We start from the raw sequence: 27294 nt of genomic DNA on the forward strand, positions 1-27294 counted from the left end.
GTGGAGCTCGGCTCACTCCTTCGGAGCGTCTGCGAGGGTCCCGGCGGCGCGCGGAGACCCCATGGCGGAGTCCGAGCCCCTTCTGAGCCGGGCCCGCGGCAGCAGTGGGCGCGACTGCCCGGCGGGCTCACACGCGTGCGTCCAAGTCGGCCCCGGTGAGCGACGGCCGGGGGCAGGGACCGGGTCCCGCGGGGGTGATGCGTGGGGGTCCCGCGGCCCGCGCCGGGTCGCTGCTGCCATTGCGGGCGCGCCCCGCCTGGCCGCCGAGGTCCGAGCGGGCCCGGGCAGCGCGGGGCGCGAGGCCGACCGCCTTCCGGAAGGCGGGGCGCTGCGCCCTGCGACCCGGGGCCGGGCGCGGAGTTGGGGACGCCGGCGACGGTCAGGCGCTGCGGGGTCGTGCCTGCCCCGGACCCGCAGGGCGGAGAGCGCATCGCGAGCCTCGCGCAGCCCCCGTCCGATCAGCCCAGCCCTCTGCAGCCCCCGCGGGGTGCCGGGGTGGACCCGGACCACGTCCTTCTCGTGGGCCGCCGTGGTGACTCCGAGGAGGCAGCAGTTCCGTTTCCCCCTGATCCTTACGGAGGAAACTGAGGCACAGAGGGGGCCATTTCCCTACCCAAGGTCACACAGCCAAGAAGTGGCCCAGGTGGGATTCCTCTTGCTCTGCCTTCTCATTCTGGGTCCCAGGAGGCTCCCGCGGGGCTGGTCCCCTTCAGTTTGGGGTTGGGGCAGGCCTCTCCCAACCAGGGCAGCTTCCTCCCCTTGCCCTTGGCTCTCCCTCCTGGCCTTCCTGTTTACCCCGCAGAGAGATTGCTGAATCCCCAGAAGGGAGGAGGGCTGGGAGGGCGGAGTCCATCTCTCCCCCAGGGCTTCAGCCTCATTTCACAGAGGAGGAAATTGAGGCCCAGAGCGTCTCTGGGACCTGTCCAAGGTCACAGCCCGGGGATCTCGTGCTGCTGCTGCTAGCACCAGGCTGGGTGCTCCTTCCGGGCCCCTGTCCCTCTCTTGGCCCACTCTCCTCTGTCTGGGAGGGGTCTGTGGGGGGTACCCACCCATGGCTCAGCTGTGGCTGATCTTTTTTTTTTAAAATATATTTATTGATTTTTCAGGGAGGAAGGGAGAGGGATAGAGAGCTAGAAACGTCGATGAGAGAGAAACATCGACCAGCTGCCTCCTGCACACCCCCTACTGGGGATGTGCCCGCAACCACGGTACATGCCCTTGACCGGAATCGAACCTGGGACCTTCCAGTCCGCAGGCCGACGCTCTATCCACTGAGCCAAACCGGTTTCGGCCTGTGGCTGATCTTGACGGGAGAGATGGGAGAACTGGAGGCCCAGGTGGCCGCCTGCCTGCCCATCTCAGAGACTGTCCCGGAAAGTTCTCCATCCAGCCCGTGCCAGGCCTCGAAGGGCCATGGACAGGGACGCGTGGAGGCATTCAGGGGGCATGGACTTCGTGTCTGGAGGTCTGGGGAGACCCACGAATGCCCACAGCACAGGGCCAGGACAGCCCGGGAGCTGGTGCTGATGGCCATTCTAAATGGAGGAGTACCCTGACAAGGCAGGTCCCCGATGACATTGGGGTGGGGGGGCGTTGGGGGGGAAATGCTCTTTGTCCAGACGCTGTGGCCTCAGCGAGGGCCCCTGAGAATGTGAGCAGGATCTCCCTGCCAGGCTACCTGGCTGCCTCTGGAGACCCGGGGGCAGTGGGGACTGAGAACGGCTCATTCAGTCTCTGCCCAGCTTCTGCATGGGGCCTTGTGCTCGGTCGGGGGTGCCTGTCCCAAAGCCGCATTCTCCTACCAGCAGGGGTGGGGCCCTTTGCTGTTGGGTGTCCCGCTGACCCCAGCGAACCCCACGGTCGGTCCTTCTGACTGAGCCCCACCTCATGGGCCAGGGCCACAGGGTGAGGATAGTGGCTTCCTCTTCTCCTTGTTCTTCCTGGGTATGGAAAAGGCGGGGGACAAGGACTTGTTATGCTATAAAAGGGGCTTTTTAATAATTAGGCTGGCAACTGTTATGATGTTATCGTGCACGGCGCTTGAACTCCGTACGGTAACCCGTTCAGTCTGCACGGCAGTCCTGTGGCATAGGGTCTTCGAGGACCTGAGGCACAGAGGGGTGAAGGGGCTTGCTCAGGGTCACACAGGGAGCTGGCCAGGTTGTGCAGCGTGGAGCCTGAAGTGAGGGGGGCAGGGGAGGTTTATGGCAGGGAGGCTGCCCCAAATCTGAGGTGGGATGCAGTTGGGGCTCCAGTTGTGTCCTCTGTGCTCTGTTCCACCCTGACGTTCCCACCTGCCGTGGCCAGCAGGGTGCTGGGGTGCCGGGTGCTGCCCGGTGATTGCCACCCAGGGTGATGAGTCCCTGGACCACCAAGGTGGAAGGCAGTGCTCCTGGTGGGGCTCACGGGCGTGGAGGGCGTGGAGGGCGTGGCCTTGGTGGGACCAAGTTCAGGGTGCGTGTCACGGAGGGCACAGGGTGGAGGAAGCAACAGGAGAGGAGGCCGAAGTGCCGGGCTGGGGTGGAGCCTGTCTCCTGTGGCAGTGGGGACCCGCGGGAAGCTGTGGTGTGCTCCTGAGGGTTGGCGACAAGATCCCTCTGGCTGCTGCAGGATGGGGAAGGGAGGCCGGTGCTGGGGCTGCAGAGCTGGGTGGGAGGGGCCTTCCTGAGGTTCGATTCCCCGGGGGAGGGCGGAAGGCCAGGTGAGCTAAGGTGGCCACACCCAGAATTTTACAAAGCAACAACCAAAAGCCAGGCGATCGAGTTGGATGAGCGCTGGATGGTTCCCAGGTGCCCCATACTCTTGGCCTGGAATGGCTTGCCCCGGCCTGAGCCCCTTCCGCTGTCCCCTAGTCATGGGCCTGGCGGAGCCTGGGCCCCCGGCTGCTGGTCTCTTCTCTCAGAAGCTGTAGCCTTCCATCTCTCCAGGCCCAGATTCCACTTCTTCCCCAGGGATTTGGTCACGGGGCAGGCACCGGAGCATGGCACCCAGTGAAAAGCCATTGTACCTGTTCAGGCCCTGCCACACACCGGGCAGAGCGCCGAGCGGGGTCCCCTCTGGGCGGGTGTGGACACGCAGCAGGTGAAAGGCATCTTGGGAAGGAACGAGCCAGGTTCTTCCCTGGACGCCCGTCATGCTGCGGCGGTGAGCATCTGTGACCCTCTTCGCCCAGCGTGTTCCTTCTCTGCTCCAGGTGCCGAGGCCAGGCGGGATCTGTGCTTTGAACAGGCTGTGATCTTTATCGAAGACGCGATCCAGGTGGGCAGCGCCCGCTCCTGGGCTGGGCCTGGGCTTGCCTGGGGCTGTGGGGATTGGGCGATGGGTGCCCCGATGGCCCTTTGCTCCTCGCTGTTCTGGGGTCAAAGCGGGGGTTGGTAGACCGTGTGGTCCACATAACCCTAAAAGTGGGCGCTGGGATTTCTTATTCTGAGTCCCCAGTCATTCGCTGTATTGATTTACCACCTACTGCAGACCTGTTGTCTGCCGCCTCATCCCAGATCCTGTGAAAGATGCCCAGAGATGGCAAGACCATCCCCTGCCTGCAAATGACACACAGGCTGGAACAGGGAAATAGGACATGGAAGTGGGCAGTGCCCAATCTGTGGAATTGGGCTGCAGGCTTCCGGGGTGTGACTGCTGAAGTGGGGGCGGGGTGTGGGCCTCGCACAGGGGAGAGAGCTCCCAGGCACATGGGCCCAGCTGTGCATTCAGGACACGAGTGGCCCTTCGGTGGACCTGCCTGGCAGGGGGTCTGCCCCTTGGGATGCTGGGCACATCTTACAGCTTGGCACAGTGTGGCTTTGCTGGGTCACGGCGGGCATCTTGCCCGCCTGCTGAGTCGAAGCTCACCCTGCGATTCACAACCTGTCCCCCCACCCTGGGCCCGCATGTGGCCGGCTGTGTTGTGTGGCACCGAGACTGGGGGGACCCTCACTGACGCTCTCCTCTGTGACCGTTCACTTCCAGTATCGCTCCATTAACCACCGCATGGACACCAGGTCGATGTGGCTCTACCGATGGTATTACTCGGACACTTGCCAGTGGTGAGGATGCACGTGTGGAGTTCGGGGTTCTCGAAGCCTGGCTGGGCGGGGGAGGCTGTCTTAGGGTCCAGGTGGGCGGGCCCCTGTCCCCAGGTGGAGAGGATGCTCTCTGTCCTCCTGACTGGAAAGGAGTGGACGGTAGACAGGAGGGCGAACATTCCGGTCAGCCCTGCTGATGGTTTCAACTCCGTTCGAGTTATCTGAGCACACGTGTAGCTGGAGCAGGAGCTGGGGTTCTGCCTGGGGACCCCGGCGTCTGCCCCGCTGCTGTCTGGGTGTTGTGCCTGCCCATCTGGTTTTTCGCCCAGAGTGTGGTTGGTTCTCACGTTTTAATCTTTTTTTTTTGGTTTGTTTTGTTTTGTTCCCTTTCCAGGATTTTGGGCTTCACCATTTTCTTGATCCTGTTTTTGGCTTTTATTGAGACCCCTTCCTCGTTCACCAGCACCTCGGACGTCCGCTACCGCTCGAAGCCCTGGAATCCGCCCTGCGGCCTGACGGAGAGCGTCGAGGTCCTCTGCCTGCTGGGCTTCGCGACCGACCTCTCTGTGAAGGTGCGCGGCGGCCGGTGCGGAGCCCGGGACCCCGCACCTTCCTGACCTGCCAGCTGCTTTTCTGGTTTATCTATTACTTTTACTTTTAGTTCTCACTCAATGATGTTTTTGTTTTTTTTAAAAATTGATTTGAGAGAGAGAGAGAGAGAGAGTTATTGGTGTGTCCATCCATCGGTTGCCTCCTGTGCCCACCCCCCAACCAGGGATCGAACTCGCAGCCTTTTGGTGTACAGGACACTTCAGCCACCGGGCCAGGGCTCTGATTTATTTTTAACGCCCCCAGAGCTATCCGCCAAATCTGCTGCCTGTGCACTTTGACCCGCTGAACAGAGGCCTCAGTTTCTTGGAAAACTCTGGGCCTTGGAGCAGAGGCTGTGTGGCTCTCCGAGTGAAAACAGTCCAGGTGGAGCCATCAAGGGCTGCAGCCATGATGGGTAGATCCCAGCCCGCCCTCCCTCCCTCCCGCCCTCCCTCCCTCCTGGAGAGTAGAGAAGCTCAGAGGAGGAGGCGGGAGGGTGGAAAGGGGTCCGTCAGGTAGCAGCTGCCGCCTAGCGTCTGACTCTCGATTCTGTCTGTGACCCGAGTCCATGCAGAGCTGGGGCTGGCCCTGCCCTGCTCACGTGAGCTTCTGATTGGGTGAGAGCCTTGGGCCTTAAAGCGAGGAGGGACTGGGCCCTCAAAGGAGGAGTCCAGCGCTTCCGCCTGGCCCACAGTGTGGGCTGCTCCCTGCCTGTGGGCTCCGGGTCACACGGTGCCTGGTGCCTTCGTCCTGCCGGGGGGAAGGGTGGGTCAGCCTGGGATGCTGACCAAGAGCGGCGTGGGTGCCGACGTGACTGAGGGCCCCGGGCAGTTTCTTATTTCTTCTTTTTAGCTCATTTTGTGGTTAGGAGGTCTTGGGGGTTTTTAAACTGGAACTGAAACTGGTGAGAAGTACTCATTAGCATTTCTTGAATGATCTGGATGTTGGGGAGATCTCAAAAGGTGACAGTTCAGAGGGTATCTGCCAAGCCCTGAGCTCTGAAGGCCTAGTGATGGTGGGAAATAGCAGTTGGGTGCTGTTTGCTGGTCTTTTCTACAACGAGTCCTGTGCCTTCGCATTTTGTCGCACAAACTAAACACATGGTTGGATGTGACACTGGACAACCAATGGGTCCGGGCTGCCTGCTACTACTTGAGCCAATTCAGCAGAGACGGGGCTGAATCATGTATGAGCGTTTATTCCAGTAGAGACAGGGCTGAATCATGTATGAGCGTTTATTCCAGTAGAGACAGGGCTGAATCACGTATGAGCGTTTATTCCAGTAATGCCGGCAGCGTGGGAGAGCAGCAGGTCATCCACGAAAATCTGCTCTGTCCCCACCCCGCCCCCCCAATAAGCCAGCTGCGTATGTTGGGTAGGATAAGGGTCACAAGGGGCAGTAGGCAAAAGGAATACGGATGGGTAGGCAAATGGGTATTACAGGCACGGGGAAGTGGGCCAAGCAGGTCGGGTGGGACTCCATTGTTTGGGCATCTGGGTTGTTAATCTTTCCATGATAACAGGCAGTTCTTGAGTGAGAATGGATCTCATCCCAAGGTCTTACTGCCAGGTCCAAGGTTGACTCTCAGGTCCCAGGGGGCGAACAACTCCAAGCCAGGTTAGCATGTCCGTTCTTTAGTTAGAACGAGACAATCAAGGTTAACAGAGCATGATTAATAGTTCTTATAGCTCTATTCCCAATATTCTGTTTTAGCCCCTAACAGATGGGCAGAGCGGGCAGGGACCGAATTATCGATGAGGAAACTGGCGCCCGAGCTGTTGGGTGCCAAGCTCAAGGTCCTCAGCTGCCTGAGGTCGCTGGGGGCTGTGAGGGAGCTCTGCTTCCTGCTCCCCACGTCCTGGAGAGACCACGCTGCTTGCCGTGAGCACTGACAGCCTCGACTGGGTGCAGGGCCGTCCGCACGGATGCCCGCCCGCCCGCCCACTCACCCACTGTCTCTCTTGCAGAGCTACCTGGTTGGGTGGCCCCAGTTCCGGAAGAGCCTGTGGCTGCTGGCCTACCTTGTGGTGCTGGTCGTGTCTTTCGTGGACTGGATGGTGTCGCTGAGTCTCGTCTGCCAGGAGGTAGGTGGTGAGGTGGCTTGGGCGGGAGTGGGGAGCTCTGGGCAGGCTGCACAGTGAAGCTGCCCAGGTGAACAGCTGGCGTCCTGAGGTCCTGCAGTCATCCCACCCACAGACCCAGCTCCCAGCTCCCAGCTCCCAGCGCCGCCTGCCCTGCATAGCCCTCCCTGCCTGGCCGTGAGTCACCCATTGCCCAGGGAGCCTGTTCCCACCTGGTGATGACCTTGAGGCCTGGAGAAGGCATGAGGACCTGGGAGCACGTTCCAGGGTTCCGATTTCTGCTCCCCTCCTTTAAGCTGATTCCTTGACTGGATGGGTCCCCCATTAAGCACCACCCCAGGGCCTCACCCTGGCCACACGCCCAGAGCTCTGTGACCCCGACAGCAGAAATCCCATGGGAGCAGGCGGCCCTGCCCGTCTGACTGCAGCCCCTTCGCTTCCCCTCAGAACACCCAGGAGCACTGCCCTGTGGTTGGTGGGACGGAGCTGGGAAGAGTTGGTTTGGGGACTTTGTGCCCATCAGGGCTGGTGGGGGGCACATGCCAGAGGCCCGCCAGGTGCTTTAGTGGAGGGATTTCACAGGGACTGAAGCGGGTTGAGTAACCGAAAGAGCGAAAAGGGGGCCCCTGGAACTCAGAGCTGCAGGAAGCACCCCTCCTCCCCCACCCCGGGCTCCCAGAGCTGGGACCTGCCCTCTGGCCTCTGGGGAGGGCACCCTGCACAGCAGGTGCTGGTGCCGCCCAGAGGCTCGATGAGGTTGGTTCTGGGAGCACTGAAAGCAGGGGTGGGGCTGGCAGCCTCGGGCGCTGTAGGGACAACAGGTAGACAGAAAGGTCCCATGTCCCTCCTGCCTCCTGGCTCCCTCCAGGGCCCCCGCTGGCAGAACAGAGTGGGGAGCAGCTGATGGAGGAGAAATGTCAGCGGTGGGTCCCAGCACCCACAGGCCGCCTCCCACTTCCCTGTGGGAGCACCCGCAGCTCACGGTTTTCCCTTATAGGGTGCTGCCCTCCCACAAAGGAAGACCCCCCTCCCCCCAGGAGCCTCCACTGGCTCCATTTCCGAGTGCAGTCATTGCGTCCGTCGTATCGGCCACTCGAACATTCTGTCACTTCAGCGTAAATGGTGACCCTCCCACCACCAGTCCTGGTATGACGTTGGGAGGAAGATTGGCTAAGATACACAGACGTGTCTGTGCTGCTGGTCGCCGGTCCTAACAGAAACCTGTAACTTCCTCCTGCGCCCACCCCCGTGCTCCCAGCTGGTCTGGGTTCGTTACCTGGTGGGGGGCCACATTCGTTCCTGAGGGGCCTCAGTGCTCGGAGGTCCTGCCTCTGGCTACTGGACAGTAGCCCCCGAGTCTGTCCTTGGAGATGGCCCACTCACCCCGCTGGCACCCAACCCCTTTTCGCCAAGAGTCATGGTGCCCCTGGTAGAAGCAGCCCCTTCAGAAGCAGGCGTTCCCAGCCGGCAGGCCCCGAGTTTGGGGCGGGAGCGGAGGTGTTGCAATCCCTTTCGCCTGTGTTCCTGCCTAGGGCCCTGGCCCTCCCACAGGCCACCTGCTTTGGGCGAGGGTCCGCGGCGAGGCCGGCGAGTGCTGTGAGCTCTGCCCTGGCCGGAAGCGGGTTGGCCCTGAGGCTTGGATGGTCCTGGGAGAGGCCTCAGGCAGCGCGGGCAGAGCCGCAACCTGCACACCTGTCTGTCCAGAGTGGGCAGAGCAGCGCCCGGCAGGGGATGGGCTGGGCAGTCACCGCCCACCAGGGGCCACATGGGGGCCGGCCGGGCTCCGCTTCTGGCAGGGTGGGCCCTCGGTAGTGGCCTCCGTCCCTGGAGATCGGAGCGGGGTGTTGAGGGGCTCGGGGACACCCACGGCCTGTCATCCTGTCCAGAGAGCCTCTCCTGGGGGTGCCCTGGGGTGCGTTCCCTCCTGCCCACTCGTGTCCTCCGCAGACGTCCTTGTCCCCGGTCAGCGAGTCTGTTCCCTCCAGGCCCTGACCACCACCAGGAAGCGTAGCCTTTCTCAGCACAGTGACCCTCCCCCGGCCGAGCTCTTCCTCGGCGCCGTCTCTTAGGGACTGACCCCTGGTTGGGGCTGGCCCAACACCCAGATCCGTCTGCAAACCAGGCCCGAGGTTTATCTCCGTGGCCAGCTGGCTGGTCAGCAGGAACTCCCGCAGGCATCGGGGGCCCTCGGGGAGGCCTTGGGGCCTCTGACCTGCTTGAGCCCCGTCTCACTTCCATGTGTACCTGACCGCCTGTTCCCCAACTTGAGGCGGAGTGGGGCGGGGTACATGTGGGCTGCAGGTCACCAAGGGGCCATGGTCACGGCCCAGCGTGGCTGTTTCTCACAGGAGATGAGTTGTTTGTAGCTTAGTTGGTGGCTCCTCCCAAAGCCTCGGGACCCGGGCTGCAGGCTCAGGTGGCCTTGCCAGGCTTCCCCGGCGCTGGGCTGGCTCCCCACTCAGGTGAGCCGCGGGCGGTGCCTCCCACCTCCGTGAGCTCCGCGTGTGCCTGCCCTGACGTGGCCTCAGCTTGGGAAGCCCTTGGGACTGGGTTGCTGTCTGGACGAAGCCGCACTCTGGTCCGTGTCTGACCACAGCCAAGGGTCCGAGACCGGGGGGAGGGGGGGTGCCGGCAGCGCCTGGAGGGAGGCTGAAGGCCTGGTCTGGGCCTGGGACGGGAGCTCCTGTGCAGTGGGCCGTGGGCAGGGTGTGGGGGCGTGGGTGTCAGTGTGCTGCGGGTTCCTTGGCCTTCGAGGTGCTGTGCGGGCCGCGGGGGCCCTTCTGCGGGGAGTGCCACGCAGGGAGGTGCAGGGCATCCTTGCCAGGTGGAGGGCCTACTGTGCGCCAGTGCTGCGGGCCCTTGTCCTCTGGGGAGAGACTGGCAGTCCAGGAAACACCGGCTATGTAATGGGGTCTCAGTGCCGGGGAGAGGGACCCAGGGCAGCACTTGAGGCGGTGGCTCTCCACCGGGATGGAGGGGCAGTGACAGGGACAGCCAGCTGGCTGAGCAGACGGGGCTGAGTGCGTGCCCGGGGATGGCGAGGGGCAGCGGCTGGGCTGGAGGGTGACATGGCCAGCCTTACGTTTCTGACAGGTCACTCCGTAGGATTGTTGATTTGGGTTGAGAGCCTGGATTCGAGGTTGAACTTGGGAGTCCAGAGCATAAGATGAAGGTCACCAGGGCGCCAGGCCAGAGCGCGGGGAGGCTCCCTGTGGGGTGGGACAGCCCCGGCCAGAGCCAGGTGCAGGCTGCTCTGGGAGGTGGGCCGCCCCCTCGGGAAGGGGCACCGCGTGTCTGCAGGGCTGGGCGCGCTGGCACGGCGAGGACGCCTGAGCCTCGGTCAGGCTGTGACCCGGAGCCCGGAGGGAAGCAGCTGGGGCGTGTGGCCCGGGAGGGTCTCTGGTTTGCCCACCTCCCATGGCAGGAGTGGGGTGTGGGTGGTGCTTGGAAGCCTGGCCTGGCGTTCAGTGTCCTGGTCTCTTCCAGCCCCTGCGGCTGCGCCGGCTGCTGCGGCCCTTCTTCCTGCTGCAGAACTCCTCCATGATGAAGAAGATGCTCAAGTGCATCAGGTGGTCGCTGCCGGAAATGGCCAGGTGGGCTGTGCCGGGCTTGCAGGCAGGGCGGGCTGTCCTGTTCCCTGCCCTGCGGTCGGCATCTGGGGCTCCCCTCATGGCTCCCTTGGCTGACCCTCACCCTCCGGCCCCTGGGGTCCTTGGACTCCTGGGGCATGCCCCTGGGTGGTGGGTTGTCCCTGCCAAAGAGCGAGGCTTGGCTAGGGCAGGACCCTGGCTGGGTGCATGGCAGGCGGTGGGGCAGCGGAGGGGACCAGCCCTGAGGCTGGCTGCGGGAGCTCCCTGGGTGGCTGGGTCCCTGGACCCCCATCCCGTTGGGCATGCGGGCACCTGCCTGGTGCTGAGCCCGCGCCCGTCCTTGCAGCGTGGTGCTGCTGCTGGCGCTGCACCTGTGCGTCTTCACCATGCTCGGGATGCTGCTCTTCACAGGCGAGAAGGTACCGGCCTCAGCCGCTCTGCTCGGTTTGATGGAGGGGTGGGCCCTCTGTTAGTCTGCCTCGTGGCAACTCCGCTGGGCAGTTCTCGGCCAGCAGAGAAGAGGACTTGGGCAGGGCAGTGGTGCCCACCTGCAGTCCGCTGTCTTGCTTCAGGTGACCGCGTTTAGAGGAGTCCCACTGCTCCCTGCCCGGGCCTCCTGGGCTCCGGTAGCTCTGCCTCTGCCTGGCAGCCTCTTCCCTCCCCTCCCTCCCCCCCACTCCGGCTCTGACTGGGCTTTCCTGCACCCTCCTAGACGGGCCCCTCAGGTTGGCACTTGGGCTCAGCAGGATGGCCCCTCTCACAGCACCTGTCCGTCCGCCCAGCAGGCACCTCTCACCATGGCCCTCTTCTCCAGCCGTGGGCTCTGCCTGGCCCCTCCGTTCCTGCCCTTGCTGCTTCCGGCCCCCGCAGCTTGATGCTGTGTGGAGGTGCCTGTCCCCTGTCACCCGGCTTGCGCCTACGCCCACACATCTGTGGTCCCGTGTGTCTGTCCTCACTTCCTGGCCAGGCCACTGTCCTCCTCAGGGCCAGAGTCCTGGCATTTCTGTCTGAGCAATGTGGCCAGCGCTTGGCCAGGGCTGGTCTTCATTAGCCTGTGGCAGTGTTTGGGGGTTGGTGCTGAGCTGCCCACAAGGGAGACTGAGGACTGCCCCCTCCGCCCCCCGGCGTGTATGTGTGTGTGTGTGTATGTGTGTGTGTGTATGTGTATGTGTGTATATATGTGTGTATGTGTGTGTATGTGTATGTGTGTGTATGTGTGTGTATATGTATGTGTGTATGTGTGTGTATGTATGTGTGTATGTGTGTGTATGTATGTGTGTGTATGTGTGTATGTGTGTATGTATGTGTGTATGTGTGTATGTGTGTATGTGTGTGTATATATATGTGTGTGTATGTGTGTGTATATGTGTATGTGTGTGTATATATGTGTGTATGTGTGTGTATGTGTATGTGTGTGTGTATGTGTGTGTATATGTATGTATGTGTGTATGTGTATGTGTGTATGTGTATGTGTGTATGTGTATGTGTGTGTGTATGTGTGTATGTGTGTGTATGTGTGTGTATGTATGTGTGTGTATGTGTGTGTGTGTGTGTGTGTGTGACCAGCTGGCACACTCTCAGGCCCCAGGGCCGTGCAGTGGCCGCCCTTGCTGCTCTCCTGCAGAGCCCACGACAGTTGGGCGCAGAGGGTTGCTGATTTCATGGAGGGGGCTGGGCTGAGAAAGCGATGCTTGGCCGTGGGTGGGAGGGTCCCCCTGGCTGGGCCCGCGGCCTGAGCTGGCGGGGAGCAGGCCCGCGTGGCTCCTCAGGGCTGCCCCCTCTGCTCTCAGCAGGACGATGGGCAGGACAGGGAGAGGCTGACCTACTTCCGCAACCTGGCGGAGTCCCTGACCTCGCTCCTGGTGCTGCTGACCACGGCTAACAACCCCGACGGTGCGTGAGCAGCGGGCTGGGCGGGCATGAGGTGGCCGGCGGGCAAGGGGGGGAGGCTTGGTTTCTATGGAGCCGAGAGCCGGGGTGATCAAGGCCTCCAGCTCAGCAGGCGGCGGGTAAGCAGGGTGACCTGGATTCCCCCCTCCCGCCCTTCCTTCCTTTCTCATTTTCCTTTCCCCCTTTTCCTTTTTCTACTTTTCCTTCCCTTTTCATTGTACTTTCTCGCTCCCTCCTTTTATAACTGCTCCCTGTCTCCTCTTTGCCCTTGTCTCCCGACTCCTCTGAGAAGCTAAATACTGTTCTTTATGTGGTGAGGAACGGCAGTGTTCAGGGGGTCCCCGCTGGCCTCTGGGCCCCACCGTTTCCCCAGCTGTGGGGTGCGGCTCAGCAGTTGTGTGTGTGAGGCCCCGGGTTGTCCCTGGCCATGGTGTCCCCTTTGGGTTGCTGATGGGGCCTGTGTCTGCTCGGGCCAGGGGTGGGCAGGACGGGTGGCTGTCACCACGGGAGAGCTGGGCTTCCGGCCTGTGGGGATGGTCGCAGGAGCAGGCGTCAGCTCAGCATAAGGGGTGGGCATCCTTGAGGGTAGTGAGCTCCCCGTGACCAGGGTGTGCGAGCGGAGGCGGGAGGGTCAGAGTTTGGACCGGAAGGCCTCCAGCTCTCCCGGAGCAGAGCCCCCTCCAGAGAAGGCGAAGGGTCTGGTCATAGCAGGGGTGGGACCAGTGCTGAGGCTGTGAGCCTGTGTCCGTTTTCCTGATTTCTTTCAGTCATGGTTCCTGCGTATTCCAAGAACCGGGCCTTTGCCATCTTCTTCATAGTTTTCACGCTGATCGGTGAGTCTGGGCGGGTCTGCAGGGGTCCCGGGGTGAGGTTCTGTCCCCTGTGACGCTCAGGGGTAGGTGTGCTGCCCGACCCTGTGACTTCACCTCGGGGGGCGGTGGGCCCTGCCTGCCGTCTGTGACCATGGAGACGCTGTCCTCAGTGCCCACGCCGGGCAGGCCGGTGGCACCTGCGCTGTCTAGATGAGGACAGCGAGTGACGTGCCCAGGCCCCCTTCCTGCTCTGCGATCGTCCGGGCCCTTTCTGCTGGCACCCCTGCGGTTGCTGTGCCCGTGGGACCCTCTGCACCTCTGGGCACTGCCCCTCGGCCCCACAGCTGCTGCTCCTCACTGACCGAGGCGTTTTCTTCTTGAAGGAAGCTTGTTTTTGATGAACCTGCTGACGGCCATCATCTACAATCAGTTCCGGGGCTACCTGCTGGTGAGCGAGGCTGCCGGCCGGCCGGGGCCAAGCAGCCTGTTTGGGGGGGGAGGGAGCGGCCTGGCCAGGTCCCCATGGGGGTAGTGTCCACTGTGGTCTCTGCACTGCCCTCTGGCTCCCTCTTGTGGATGAGCTGGAGCTGTGCTGCCTCCTGTTCCTCCGAGGGAAGCGACAAGATTACAGCGCCCGGGGCAACGGACTCTGGGCCTCTGTGTGGGAGAGCCAGGACCCCAACTACACGGGAGGAAACGCATGCCTTAGGGACTGGCGCAGCCAGTGCCCTCAGCTCCTCCCTGCAGAAACCGTCCTCAGAGTCTGTGCCTGTCCGACCGGGGAGGCCCTCGGGCTGCGGGCCGAGGGCTGTGCCGTCCTGCTGGGCTGGGCCGGCCACCCAGAGGCACCCTCCCTCCTTGCAGAAATCCGTCCAGGCCTCACTGTTCCGGAAGCGGCTGGGGACCCGGGCTGCCTACGAGGTCCTCTCCTGGACGGCAAAGGGAGAAGCCCGCCCCCAGGGGTGAGTGTGGGCTCCCTGGGGAAGCGGGGCTGCCGCTGGGGGGCCGTGGTGCTCAGTAGGGCTGGAGCTCAGCACCACTCCGAAAGCTCCCTGTGGACTTCACTGCTCCTGCGTCAGCCGCCTGCTCACCATGCCTGCCCCATGCTCCAGGGGGACCAGCGGCTCTGCCTGCTCACCCACCGGCCCTTCCCTTCCCACACACCTGGGCCCCAAGCTGGGTGTTGGGAACAGAGGGACCTGGGCCATGTCCCCACTGCGCCCCGCCTCCCGCCTCCTCGGGGAGGCCCTGACAGTGTCCTGGGATGTTAGAGGATGGCTGTGATGGCCCGCGGTCGCTCCTCCTGTGGAGGCCTTGCTATCGCCCAGGGCTGTGCGGTTCAGGCCAGAGATCGGGCGCCCGGGGACTGAGCTAGTGAGCTCACTGGGTGTGGGTGTTTTTTCCCCACAGAGTTGGGGTGAAGGCCCAGGACCTCCTGCATGTGCTTCAGAAAGTCCAGGTGGACAGCACCCACAAGCAGGTCATCATGGAGGTACCAGCCCCACCCTCCCCACCCTGGCCTCCCGCCCTCCCCGGCTTCCCCGCCCATGCTCCCCCCGATGGTCCTGTGGGCCAGCAGCCCCTGATCAGGACGGGGTCCTCTCCGAGCAGCGGGGGCCGGACCGGTCTGGGATGGGGTGGGGGGCTCACCCTCGGGCTCTGGCCTTGGCCCGGCCTCCCCGCCGACCTGTGCCTCCCTGCTTCGCAGAAGGTGCGTGCCCATGGCGATAGCCTGCTGTCAGCTGACGAGTTCCAGAAACTGTTCAGTGAGCTGGACAAAAGTCTGATGAAGGAGGTAACTGGGCCAGGGCTCCCAGGGTTAGGGGGTCGTTGGCAGAGGCAGAGGGCTTGACCACCTGGGTGACTAGTGACCGGTGCCAGGACTGGCCTGCCCCGGGGTTCCGGCCCCTAGGACGGCAAATGGCACGGAGATGGTTGGCTGTTGGAAACTGGGAGTGTGGTTGCCCTCAGAAAGCCAGCGAGGAACCTTCCGAATGGCTTTCTCTGTCTCCGTGACAAACAGCCTCTTCCCCGGGTCCTCCCGCGGGGGCTCCGGGTTTGGCTAAAGCCGTGGCCTTTGGTCCTGACCCGATTGGGGAAGCCCCCACATGGGCCGTGGCGTCCCGCTCAGCACCGTGTCCAGACGGCCCCCGCCTGCGTTTTATGTGGGTTTCCTGGAGATGCTGAGGTTCACAGGCCGTTCAGGGTCCGGAGGGGTTGCTGGTCCAGCCGCTCGGCCTTCGAGAATGGGGTGTGGGCAGCAGGCAGCGGGGAGTCCGCCATCTGCTGGCCGGACTCCGCACGGCTCTGTGCCGCTGCTCAGTCAGCTCAGCGGCCGTGGCGAGTGTCACAGCTGGCGGCTTGCCCAGCAGGGTTTACTGTCCCCGTCCTGGAGACAGAGTCCAGACCCGGGTGTCCCGGGCTGGCTCCCCCCAAGGCCTCTCTCCTGGGTGTGTAGACGGCCGTCTGCCCCTGTGTCTCCACGTGTCCCTCTGCGTGTGTCTGTGTCCTGACCTCCTCTTATAAGGACCCAGTCCTGTGGGGTGAGGGCCGCCCACTGACCTCCTGCGTTAATACTCTTTAGAGCAGCGGCCGCCCACCTTTCGGACCGCACGGATCACCAGTGGCCCGCGGGCCACCGCTTGGCGACCGCTGCTTTAGCGAGCCTTTTCTACATTCGGCACATTCTGAGTCCCAGGGCTTAGGACTCCCACAAGGCATTTCGGTGGGACACAGTTCAGCCGACGGAAATGGTCAGCTTTTCCGCATGCGCAGTCTGCCTCCGGGCCTCGGGCCCCTGTCAGAGGCGGTTTCCTTAAGGACGAGTTTCCTGAAGTCTTTCTGGGGCACCTGCAGGTCACCTGAGCCAGCCCCGCTCGGCCTGTCGTGTGGGGGGCTGCACACTTGGCCCATCATCATGGGGCGCGGGAAGCGGGCGTGGGGACCGGAGCGGACACTTGGCGTGTTCACGCCCATCAGACGTCTTCCTCCCATGGCCCCTGGCATGTTCTGTGTCCCCGCACGGCGCCCTGGGTCTGAAGTCCAGAGCTGTGGTTTGAGGTGGGCGTGTGGGTGCTGGAGGTTGGGGAGCAGTGCTGACCTTGGTTTTATGACATTGCTGATCGCAGGGGGCAGGCAGGTGCTGGGTGTGTGGCTGGGACAGCGCCGACCAGCTCGCCCTCCCGCGGCGTTTATCCCGCGGTGTCCCTCCACGGCGTCCCTCCCGTGTCCTCTAGTGGACGCCTGGCCTTGTGCTCACTGTGTGGCAGAGCAGGTATCACGGCCGAATCGGGAGCCGAGAGGCGATAGGTTGAGCAGCAGCATAGCCTGTTGGGGTCCCGCCCAGAAGGGCCACGCTGTCAGTGTGCATCTCAGTGTGTCCCCTGCAATTGCAGGCCTATATAGGGCGTCCCCCCCAAAACATGTACACACACATTGGATAATTATAAAGGCGGTGTTTATCAAAGTACAGCTCATTTTCAGAATTGAGCTCTCAGCTGGCACAGTGTGTAAACGTGTTTGGGGCCCAACATATGCCCCTGAAGAAACACTGCTTTGTGACGTCTGCACGAGGGCACCTGCCTTGCACTCGGAGGCGTCTTCTAGGCCGTCATGCTCGTGAGGATGAAATGTTCTATGACCTCTGACGCAGCGGCCACAGGTCACGCTCCGCGGTCAGCCCTGGAGACGTGACTGTTGTGAAGAGCGCTGGGTGTTTCATTAAAAAGGTTTTTATTGATTTCAGAGAGGAAGGGAGCGGGAGAGAGAGTCATTGATCCGCTGCCTCCTGCACACCCCACAGGGGACCGAGCCCGCAACCCGGGCCTGTGTCCTGACCGGGAATGGACCGTGACCTCCTGGTTCATAGGCCGATGCTCAACCACTGAGCACACCATCAGGCTGTTCTGTTTGTTGCCTGTGAATTCAATAACCCCATGCAGTCTGGCCGCTGTGTGCGACGGGGCGGGTGTGGGCATTCTCGTGCTCCTCACCTCTGCGCCCCTGACCACTTGGAGGCACGTTGGGGTGGTTCCTGTCGTGCCTGCTGCTGCGTGAGGGACCCGTACCTCTTCCCAGTGTTTCGTGTCCGTGTTTCCTGCCAAATGGCCCTCCATCACTTCCCACCCGTCTCTGGCTCTGCGCCACGTTTTCGTAGTTACCAGCATAGAACTTACCCGTGTTTTTGCACGTAACGCTTTTCACATCATGGCAAACACTTAAGAGGCTGCGTGATGTTTCGTCCTGGGTTCCTTACGGTGCCAGGCGCTGCCCAGGGTACCGCTGCCTCTTGTGTCACAGACTGTGATGGCGTCTCCGTGTGAGGGGCCGCGCCTGGGTTTGTGATGATGCCCATGGGCTGGGTAGACGGGCAGAGATCAGGTAGAGGGACGTCGGGTCCCAGGATAAGGGTCACGGCCCCGTTTCTGAGTACGTGTTCCCTCCAGCACCCGCCACAGCCCGAGTACCAGTCCCCGTTCCTGCGGAGCGCGCAGTTCCTGTTCGGCCACCGCTACTTTGACTACCTGGGGAACGTCATCGTCCTGGCGAACCTCGTGTCCATTTGTGTGAGCGCAGGCCTGCCCTCCAGTGGCCCAGGAGGTGTCTCATTCCTGGCCCTTCCCCCCTCCCCTCCCCCCCGCCCCCGACGGCCGACCGTGGCCTTGGGGTTGGCCCGGCGCTGGGCCGGGCTGCGAGCCTCTCCCTCTGGCTCTGCAGGTGTTCCTGGTGCACGACGCAGGTGTCCTGCCCCAAGACCGCGACGACTTCGTGCTGGGGGTGAGCTCTGAGGCCGCTCGGGGGTCCGCTGGAGGAGGGCCATTCTAGTTCCGAGGGACTGGTGTCGTGGGGTCCCCAGAGTTGGGGGTGGCAGGCCGCAGGGGGAGGCTGGCGCAGGCCGGGAGCCAGGTGCAGAGGCCCGATGAGCGCAGGGAGGTCGGCCTAGTGGGGCGGACGGCTGAGGGGGGGTTGGGGAGAAAGAGACCAGAGGGGGCAGCGGGGGCTCGAGACCGAATGGCCAGGGGGAAGGTCGGGGCGCCCAGCGGCGCTGGGACTGAACGCCGGGCACCTGCGGGCCCCTTTCAGATTCTCAACTGCGTCTTCATCCTGTACTACCTGGCGGAGATGCTGCTCAAGGTGTTCGCGCTGGGGCTGCCCGGGTACCTGTCCTACCCCAGCAACGTGTTCGACGGCCTCCTCACCGCCATCCTGCTGGTGAGTCCGCGGGCCGGCGCCGCCTCCCTGGGTGGGCGATGGGCGCTCACGCTGGCTCTGCGCCAGGGACCCGAGGGCCTCGGTCCTGGGGCTCCTGCCTCCAGGGACCAAGGGGCTGATTTCCCCAGCGAGCTGCTGGGTGGGCGGCGGATGGGGGTACGGGAGGGTCTGCAGTGTCTGAGCGTGGCGGGGGTCAGGCTGCCTCTCCTGGGGAGGCCCAGATGGAACCCACAGAGCCCCCTTCCCCGGTCACCCCCTCCCAAGCACAGCCTCTGATACCACTCAGAACAGTGAGATGATGTGGGTGGAGGGGGGAGGTCTCAGGCACCTGCGTGTGCTCCGGACACGTCCCATCGCTTTTCCCCAGAGCCCCCAGGGGGTGGGGTCGCCCATGGGTCACAGCGATGTCAGTGTGGCACGTGCTCCCGTGTGACTGCTGAGAGCCATGGGCCCCCGGGACGGTGGGGGTTCATTCAGCCCGTCTCTGACCAAGTGGCTTCTCCCCGCCCAGCCTTTCCCCTGCCCGCCCTCACGAGTGTGCCCCGATCGGAGACCACAGTGTCTTTCTCAGCCTCAGGAAGTCCCAGCATGTGGACCCAGCCCGTGGGGACAGGACCAGGTCCGATTCTCCCCGAAGGCCCTGTGGGGAGGCCTTGCTGGGCTGAGAGTTAGATCTTCCGAGAGCCGCCGGGTTAGCGTTGCTGTAGCGATGCCTTCTTTTCTTTTGTAATTAAAGGTTTTGGAGATCTCAACTCTGGCTGTGTACCGATTCCCACACCCAGGCTGGTATGTGACTGGAGAACCGAGGGCGCTACAGCAACCTGCCCGGCTAGCACCCGGGAAGGGTGGCCCACCGTCCCGCCGGGACTCGAGGGCGAAACACCCGGTTGTTAGGAAAGGGGGCTCCTGGCCCCGCCCCCTGAGGGCCTCTGCCATGTTTCTTGACTCGCCGTCAGGACGTAGTTCCCAGGGCGGCGGCAGGAGGCTGTCGGTGCCCCTCGAATGAAGTGGGCCCCGCCCCGGCACGGGCGGGCGTGTGGCCCAGGGGGCCCCAGCTCAGGGCTGGGTGACGTGGGCACTGGCCTTGGGCTGCTGCCCTCCTCTGGCTTGGAAGGCCTGTGACTGGGGCTGTGCAGAGTCTACCTCTCCATACGGCGACGGGCCTGGGGCGCGCCGATCTCACGCTGCTGTTTGAGCCCCAGGGCCCCTGGTTCTGGCCACACAGAGGGATGATGCCCGGGCAGGGGTCCCCGGGTACCTTGCCATGTACTGTGGCAGCCACGGGTCGTGCTGCCCAGAACACAGCCGCCCGGCAAACACACGTGCTGGCCTCGGGCCCTGGGCGGCCCGGGTCTCTGGGCACCTCTGTTGGGCTGAGCAGCTGGGACTTGCTCTCGGTGGAGCGTGGGCCTGAACGGCTTGCTGTTCAGGGTCAGCTCGGTGGCAGCCGCTGGGAAGGGTTTGTCTCAGAAGTCGCTGGGCTGGCGCTGTCCTTGGAGGCTGAGGGGCTGAGCCCGTGGTGACATGCGCTTCACGGGGGCCAGCTCTCCTTGTGTCTGAAGTGTATGTTTGTCTGAGAATTACGGGGCTGACATCCGGGTGAGAGTGGGTTTAAATTTAAATAGAAACGAGAGCATGGTGAGGCCACGAGGGACACCAAGGGTCGGGACGGGGATGGGACAGGATCCAGGGCCGGGAGATGGGGTTAGGAAGGGGTGAGACTAGGGCATGTGGTTAAGGCTCAGGGGGTAAGGTCAGGGGTTGGTGGCAAGGGAGAGGGTCAGGAGACAGGCAGTGTGGAGTCAGGAGTTGGGGTTGGAGGGCGGGGTCGGAATAGGATGTGTGGTTAGGGGTTAGGGTAGAGTTGGGGACAGGGTCAGATCAGGACACAGGGTCAGATGATAGGTCAAGGTCAGGGGCAGGATATAGGGTCAAAGGAAGGGGTCAGGGAATCGGATACATGGTTAGGAGGGGTCGGAGGTAGGGGTGTGAATATGGGTTGGGGGGTAAGGGATGGAGTCAGGGGCCAAGTCTCCCAGTTCTGCTGGGACCTGAGCTGGGTGTCCGGGGTCTGGAACCTCAGTGGTGTCCCATGTCAGACGGAGGGTCAGGTGGCTGGGCGCCGTGCGGGGTGGTGCTGTGGAAGGTCCGTGACCACTCTGCCCTCGGTCTCGGTGAGGGTTTCTGGCTGGAGCCCGAGACGGGGCAAGTTCTCGTTGCTCCCCCTCACTCTCTCCGCTCCCCCTCACTCTCTCCGCTCCCCCTCACTCTCTCCGCTCCCCCTCACTCTCTCCGCTCCCCCTACTCTCTCCGCTCCCCCTCACTCTCTGCATCTGCCTTTCCCCGTTATCAACCATGAGTGTCCTGTCTTCTCGTTGCTGGTGTCCTGGGCCTCTCCCGACGCATCTCCCACGTGTCTCTCCAGGAAGCCGGAGCTGCGGGGCCTGCTGTCGCTGTGGGACATGGTTCGCCTGGTGAACATGCTCATCGTCTTCCGGTTCCTGCGCATCATCCCCAGCATGAAGGTCCGTGGGCACCGCCGACCCGCCCCTCGCTGCCCCGTCCTGCTCACACGGCTCCTCGCTCCCTGGAGAGGGGGAGCCTGGGCAGGGAGGGACCAGACCCTGCGGTGGGCCCCGCCCTCGCCTGGCTGGGTGGTGAGGCGCCAGGCCAGCAGGGTGGGGCTGGGTGAGGCTCTTGGCCAGGTGCAGGGGGCGTGTCCAGCTCTCGGGGCCCTGGCAGGGTGAGGGCAGAGCGGAGCCACATGTTCCCAGGTCCCGAGGTTCCTCCAGGGTTTCTGGAGGGGCTCCTGGTCACGAGAGCAAAGGAAGGCTTGACCGCAGCGCTCACTTCCAGGACCCCAAGTGCAGGGATGGGGGCTGTGAGCATCTCCGAGCCTCCGTGTCTCAGGGTACCCACCAGGAGGGACATCAGCCTGGAGGGGTCGGGGAGGAGGTGGTCAGCGGCCCGGGCCCAGCCCAGCCCAGCACGGAAGTGGAGTTTACTGCTCCATCTGTTTTCCCAGGGACGTTTCAGGGGAAGAGACACCGAGGACACCAGCCCCTTTCTGTGTGTCCAGGGCCTTCCCCTGCACACCGGGGCTCCCCCCCGAGGGCAGCTCGGGGTCCTGGGTGCAGCTGGGGCTGCTGCCCTGAAATCTCTGTGCATGCCACACAGGCATATGTGGTCACATATGTGCGTGTGAACACACAAATACCCACACAAGTTGTGACCACACACATGACTACAGCCCACACATTTACACATGTAACCACACACATGTAATAAATCACACAATGTAACCACATACGTAAAAACACAATAACATGATTATACATGCCATCACAAACATAACTGTATATACATACACACCCAGCAATGCATGTGCACATAACTAACACAGTCACACAACACACATGCAATCACACACTTGTACACTATACACAAATACAACTATATGCACATACACACAAGCCCCCCACATGCACACACTTGTACACATGTACACACAGTCATGCACACGTGCACATGCACACTGGTTTCCCTCTGCCAGCATCCAGCTATGATATTCTAATGCATCAGCTGGGAAATGGGGCTCAGGTTTGTGTGGGTGGGGAGCAGCCCTGTAGCCGGGGGTCTGGCTGCGTCTCTGAGGCCCCCTTTCGCAGACTTGGTCCCTAGGGGCTGACCTGGGAGCCTCCAGGCCAGAGCAGCTGCCTGGCCTCAGCGGCTGGAGGGCAGCATGGCCTGTCCTGCACGCGGGCCTCACTGCGGCGACTTGGAACCCAGACCCAAGGCTGGGTGGGCAAGGTGTCTGGATGTGTGGGGGCGAATGGGTGCCTGTGGGTGGCTGGTGTGTACAGCTGTGTGTGTGTACTGCTGTACAGGTTGTGTGTGTGTGTGAGTGCGTGTAGGGGTGGCTGTGGGGTGTGTGCACAGGTGTGTGTGTGTATGTACGTGTGTGTGTAGGGGTGACTGGGGTGTGTGCACAGGTGTGTGTATGCATGTGTGAGTGCATGTAGGGGAGACGGGTGTGTGCAGGGGTGTGTGTGTGTGTCTGTGAGTGTGGGGTGTGTGCACAGGTGTATGGGTTGGTGCTAATTCACCTGCCCTTGCAGAGGGAGGGTGATGGGCAGGGTTGGCGCCACCTAGTGAGACCAGGAGGAATAGAGGCTCTGTTCTCTCCCTGTCCTCAGCTGATGGCCGTGGTGGCCAGCACCCTCCTGGGCCTGATCAAAAACATGCGGGCTTTCGGCGGGATCCTGGTGGTGAGTCTGGCCGCCCTGTGGGCCTGGGTGGGGTGGTCGCTCAGTGGGAGTGGGGCTGTGGGTGGGGCGAGCTGCCTGCGGGGGGAGCACCACCAGGCAGGAAGCCAGAGCATCCCCGTCCTGCAGACAGCTCTTCAGTCACTTCCCAGTCCCTCCTGTTCTGGGCCATCCGCTCCGGGCTGGCCCAGCCGGGTCAGGGCTGTGAGCAGGTGGGCCCGGTGCTGCTCCAGGCCCAAGGCCCGTGGGCCGCGCACTCGGTGACAGTGACGAGGCAGAGCCCTGCCGCGCAGGTGGTGCCGCTGGCGGCCTTTTTGTCCATTATTTTGAACAACACCGTGGGGGTGGGGAGCCCTGGGGGGAGCCCAGGCACTCCAGGAGGCTAGAAATAGGATCTTGGATCAGGCCCCGTCCCAGACCCCTATTTGCACATTGGAGGAAACTGAGGCACAGGAGGGGGCAGGGTTACCCCGGGGTGTGCACCCCTCCCCAATCCCCCCGGCACCTTTGGGATAGGCCAGGGCTCAGGCAGCAGCCCCTCTCCGAGGCTGTTGGGTGGTGCTCCTTGGACACCCCCTGGTGGATGTGGGAAGCATGGTGAGACTTCCTCCTGGAGAGGCCTGGCCTTCTACCTTCCCTAGGACCAGCTTCTCCCGGGCCCAGCTCCTCCCGGGCCCAGCTCCTCCCTGGCCCAGCTCCTCCCGGACCCAGCTCCTCCCTGGCCCAGCTCCTCCCGGGCCCCGCTCCTCCCAGACCCAGCTCCTCCTGGGCCCAGCTCCTCCCTGGCCCAGCTCCTCCCGGGCCCAGCTCCTCCCGGACCCAGCTCCTCCCGGGCCCCACTCCTCCCGGACCCAGCTCCTCCCTGGCCCAGCTTCTCCCTGGCCCAGCTCCTCCCGGGCCCCAGCTCCTCCCGGGTCCCGCTCCTCCCGGACCCAGCTCCTCCCAGGCCCAGCTTCTTGCCCTGTTGTGGAGTCCTCCTCGTCACTCTCCCTGCCATACTGGTCCTGGACGGGGCAGGCAGCCTTCACTTCCTCGGCCTCCCCCTGGGCCCGTTTATCTGTGGGGCTCCCTGGCGGTGGCTCCCCCTTCTGGCCACCCACCGGGGCTTTTAAGAGCGCCTACTCCCAGTCAGCCACTGTCCTGTGTCTCTGGGGCAGGTGGGTGGCCAGAAGGGGGTGTCTGGGAGTAGAGCCAAGTGTTGTGGGGGGCTAGCAGCGCCCATGGTTGGGGGCCGTGGCCAGGCTGGGAACCCTCACAGGCCAGCCTGGCTCTGTCTCCCTGTGGGCGGGGCTGCCCCCGCTGACCGAGCCCTGCCTCCGCAGGTGGTGTACTACGTCTTTGCCATCGTTGGCATCAACCTGTTCCGGGGTGCCATTGTGCCTCCTCCTGGAAACAGCAGGTGAGGTGGGGCCTACAGGTGCCGAAGGAGCTCTGGCGGGGCGGGGACAGGGGGGGGGGGACCGGGACAGGTGTAAGTAAGGACAGGGGCGAGGCCTCGGCGGCGTGGGGGTCAGCTGTCCAAGAGGAGTCTCCTGCCCTTTCTCTTTCTCCCCGGTCCCCTGCCCTTCCTCCCCCTGGACCCCTGGCCTAGCGTCTGTGCTGACTGTTCCGATATCTGCTCAGAGCAGCCCCCCCAACCCTGTTGGACCTTGAGCTCCTCCACTCAGCTCCCCCTGGGCTCCCCCCACAGACTCCCCCCAGGCCCCCCACTGGGCCGGAGCCGGCAGGGGTGTGAGTGTAGAGCTGACGGCTGCCCGGGAGCTTCCAGAAGCTCCCAGCTGCCCTCGCCGACCCTCCGGAGGTCAGGGGCATTTCTTCTTTTGCCTGTTTCTGGGGGCCCAGAGAGGGTTCCACGCTGTGCAGGGGCTAAGGCGGTGTAGGGCACGCCTGGTGTGCGTGTCCTACACCCCGCCCTGACCCGCCTGTGTCCCAGCCTGGCCCCTAATGGCTCGGCGCCCTGCGGCAGCTACGAGCAGCTGGAGTACTGGGCCAACAACTTCGACGACTTTGCGGTGAGTCCCTCCCCCTTGCTCCCCGGAACCCCGGCCCCCTGCCTCCTGCACCCTCCTGGACCGTGCCCGCTGTCCGCTGTCCACAGGCTGCCCTGGTCACGCTGTGGAACGTGATGGTCGTGAACAACTGGCAGGTGTTCCTGGACGCCTATCAGCGCTACTCGGGCCCGTGAGTGACCTGCTCGGCTCCCGCCCTTCCTCCTGCGCCCTTGCCTGGGGCTCTGGGTGGCACCTGGCATCACTGGGGATGTGTGGGAGCAGCACAGGCCCTGGAAACACCAGGGGGGCTCCTTGGGTGCCTGGGGGGCCTGGTGGGCATCTGGGGGGAGCCTGGAGGGACCTGGGTGGAGGAGGGGAAGCCGGGGGGGGGGGGGGAGTAGGGGGAAGGAGCTCAGCCTGGAGTGCAGCCCAGCCCCCGGCATGGTCCTGGTCCTGGTCCTGGTCCTGGTCCGGTCCCGGTCCCGGTCCCAGCCCCGGCTCCACCTCCTGCTGGCCTTGCTGCCTTGGGCAGCTCGTTGTCTCAGCTTCTGGTCACCTCTAAAGCGGGAGGACGCCACGGGGTTCCCGGGCAGGACCAGGGAGAGCTGTCCCCGACTCGCGGGTCTCAGACTCGCGGCGGGGTCTGCGCTCCTCCGTGGTCTCGCTGTGCTCACGGTGGGCCCTGCGCGTGCCTCCTCCTGGTCCCCCGCAGGTGGTCCAAGATCTACTTCGTGTTGTGGTGGCTGGTGTCGTCTGTCATCTGGATCAACCTGTTCCTGGCTCTGATTCTGGAGGTACAGGGAGAGTCCCTGGGGGTTTGGGCGGCTCCCCTGTTGCTGGGAGGGTCTGGGCACAGCCCTGACATTGACCTGAGGGTGTCCTCAGGGCCCGGGGGCATGTGGCTCCCAGGAGCTGGTGGCCTTGCAGGCCCTGGACCCGGGCTCCCGGGCCCTGCCGTGGGCACCAGGCGGGGGCGGGGGGTGGGGAGGTGAGGCTGGTTTCACGCAGGGCCGGCACCCATGGCCTCCCTCCACCCTCCCGCTCCCCAGAACTTCCTTCACAAGTGGGACCGCCGAGGCGAGCTGCAGTCCCTCTCAGGGGACCAGATAACCTCCGTGGACCTCTTGTTCAGGTGCGCAGGTGGCGAGGAGGGAGGCAGGGGGTGCTGGCCAGGCGTCTTGTGACAGCGACACTCCCCACCAGCCGGGCTCCTGGCCTCCCTCTTGTGGAACTCGAGCTGGGATTGGTGTCAGGGTGCGAGTGTAGAGCTGCCTGCTGCTTGGGAGCTTCAAGAAGCTCCCCGGGGTCTGGGGTTGGGGTCGGGGTCCAGGGTTGGGGTCTGTTGCTTCCGCTGCTCCTGCCGCCCGGCCGTTCTGTCCTGTTCTCCATCGAGCGTATTCGTGGAAACATCCTGCAGGTGCTGTTAGTCTCCCGGTGGTTCTGTGGGTGGACGTGGACAGGGACCTGAGGACATTGGTTCCTCTCCTAGTGGAGAAAGGTGACGGTCTCCCTCGTGGGCCTTGGCTGCCTTGCCACAGTGGTGCTCTGTCCGCCCCAGCAGCCCACCGGGGCTTTTAAGAGCGCCATACAAACCTCCCGCAGATGTGCTGAGCCCGGGTCCCGTCCTCCCACGTCCCCTGTGCACGTGTGTGAGGCTGTCCTACGCAGGGAGCTGGCAGGGGCCCCGGACTGCACGCTCGCTGTTCCGAAGGGCCATGCACACCTTCTCCCGATCCCGCAGGGAGGTCCTGGAGGAGCCGACGGAGGAGGAGCTGATGGCCAAGCTGCGGCATCACCCCCACCTGCAGCTGTGCAGGTGACGTCCGTGTGCCTTCCTGGCTGGGCGGATGGCGATGTGGCCTGGGCACCAACGCGGGTCCCGGGGAGAGGCCGCTGCGGCCCGGAGGAGAGACAGAGCCACTCGGCCCACCGAGGCTGTGACAGAACCGACAGAACTGAGGCCCTGTGCGCTGCCGAGCGGAACGCGGCAGCTTCTGTCTGCAGCATCGCAGCTCGGTCGGTGCGTCAGCAGCGTCCACGCCACGCCGTGCCACACCGCGCCACGCCACGCCACGTTCTTATGTGAGCTGCTTTTACTTGTCTACGTGCGGGAAGAGGGTGACTCCAGGGACCCTGGAGAGGGTCTGAAAGCAAGAAGCAGGGCCTCCTCTTGGCCTGCGGTTCCCGTGGTGCCTTTGCTGCCGGCGGCCTTCAGGGACGAGAGGCCCCGTGGGGCCCGCACAGGCCGGCCGGCAGCTTCCCAGGCCAGTGAGTGTGGATCCTGCTGGTTTCACACGCAGCGAGCCTTGGCTGTTTTATTATTGTACGAGTTACATGAATGTGATTGGGTGTTTCCTTACGGGTCAGAATGCCAATATCAATACGTCTTGCAAAGAATGAGGTGTCGTCTTTCCTGCGCTACAGCTGTCCTGCTCCTCCGGTCCTTTAAGTCAGGGGTCCTCAAACTTTTTAAACAGGGGGCCAGTTCACTGTCCCTCAGACCGTTGGAGGGCCGGACTATAGTTTTAAAAAAAACTATGAACAAATTCCTATGCACACTGCACATATCTTATTTTGAAGTAAAAAAACAAAATGGCAAAAACACCCGCATGTGGCCTGCGGGCCGTAGTTTGAGGACGCCTGCTTTAAGTTGTGCACGGCACAGGGGTGCACTGTGGCCGGGGGCTGTCCACCCGAGGCAAGCGCCACCTTTTTCTAATTTGCATAAAGGCATGTATAAGCCAGGAGTGGTCCTACTGTGTGTCCTCCGGGTGTGGCAGGAGGGGGCCAGGGCGGGGGGAGGAGTGAGCAGTATGTGGAAGGCCACGTTGCCGTGTGAT

The 27294-nt window shown here is 63.4% G+C and overlaps 1 protein-coding gene across 5 annotated transcripts; it reads left to right on the forward strand.

Moving 5' to 3' along the window:
* Window positions 1-27139, forward strand: TPCN2 (two pore segment channel 2). 5 transcript variants are annotated; one of them, XM_079787816.1, is made up of 25 exons: window positions 1-155; window positions 3194-3258; window positions 3967-4043; window positions 4417-4594; window positions 6582-6698; window positions 10182-10288; window positions 10632-10704; window positions 12076-12178; window positions 12943-13008; window positions 13371-13435; window positions 13852-13949; window positions 14398-14479; window positions 14696-14782; window positions 17433-17552; window positions 17704-17763; window positions 18070-18198; window positions 18935-18984; window positions 20624-20723; window positions 22395-22466; window positions 23786-23862; window positions 24397-24475; window positions 24562-24644; window positions 25167-25248; window positions 25504-25586; window positions 26196-26419. In XM_079787816.1, the coding sequence occupies exons 1-25, from the start codon at window positions 62-64 to the stop codon at window positions 26272-26274; spliced, it is 2226 nt and encodes a 741-aa protein (XP_079643942.1). In that variant the 5' UTR covers window positions 1-61; the 3' UTR covers window positions 26275-26419. The 5 variants fall into 5 exon arrangements, 4 of the variants coding, with proteins under 4 accessions (XP_079643942.1, XP_079643943.1, XP_079643941.1 ...); XM_079787817.1 differs by having other exon boundaries at window positions 12079-12178; XM_079787815.1 differs by lacking the exon at window positions 25504-25586 and having other exon boundaries at window positions 12079-12178; window positions 26196-27139.
* The last annotated feature ends 155 nt before the right edge of the window (window positions 27140-27294 follow it).

This window comes from Cnephaeus nilssonii, assembly GCF_951640355.1.
Source record: "Cnephaeus nilssonii genome assembly, chromosome: 13".
Classification (NCBI taxonomy): domain Eukaryota; kingdom Metazoa; phylum Chordata; class Mammalia; order Chiroptera; family Vespertilionidae; genus Cnephaeus; species Cnephaeus nilssonii.

Coding starts and splice junctions, on each gene's coding strand:
- TPCN2 (XM_079787814.1), top strand. CDS start 62: ATGGCGGAGTCCGAGCCCCTTCTGAGCCGGGCCCGCGGCAGCAGTGGG. Junction 13,950..14,397: donor GGAGAAGCCCGCCCCCAGGG/GTGAGTGTGGGC, acceptor TTTTCCCCACAG/AGTTGGGGTGAAGGCCCAGG. Junction 18,985..20,623: donor CGATTCCCACACCCAGGCTG/GTATGTGACTGG, acceptor GTGTCTCTCCAG/GAAGCCGGAGCTGCGGGGCC.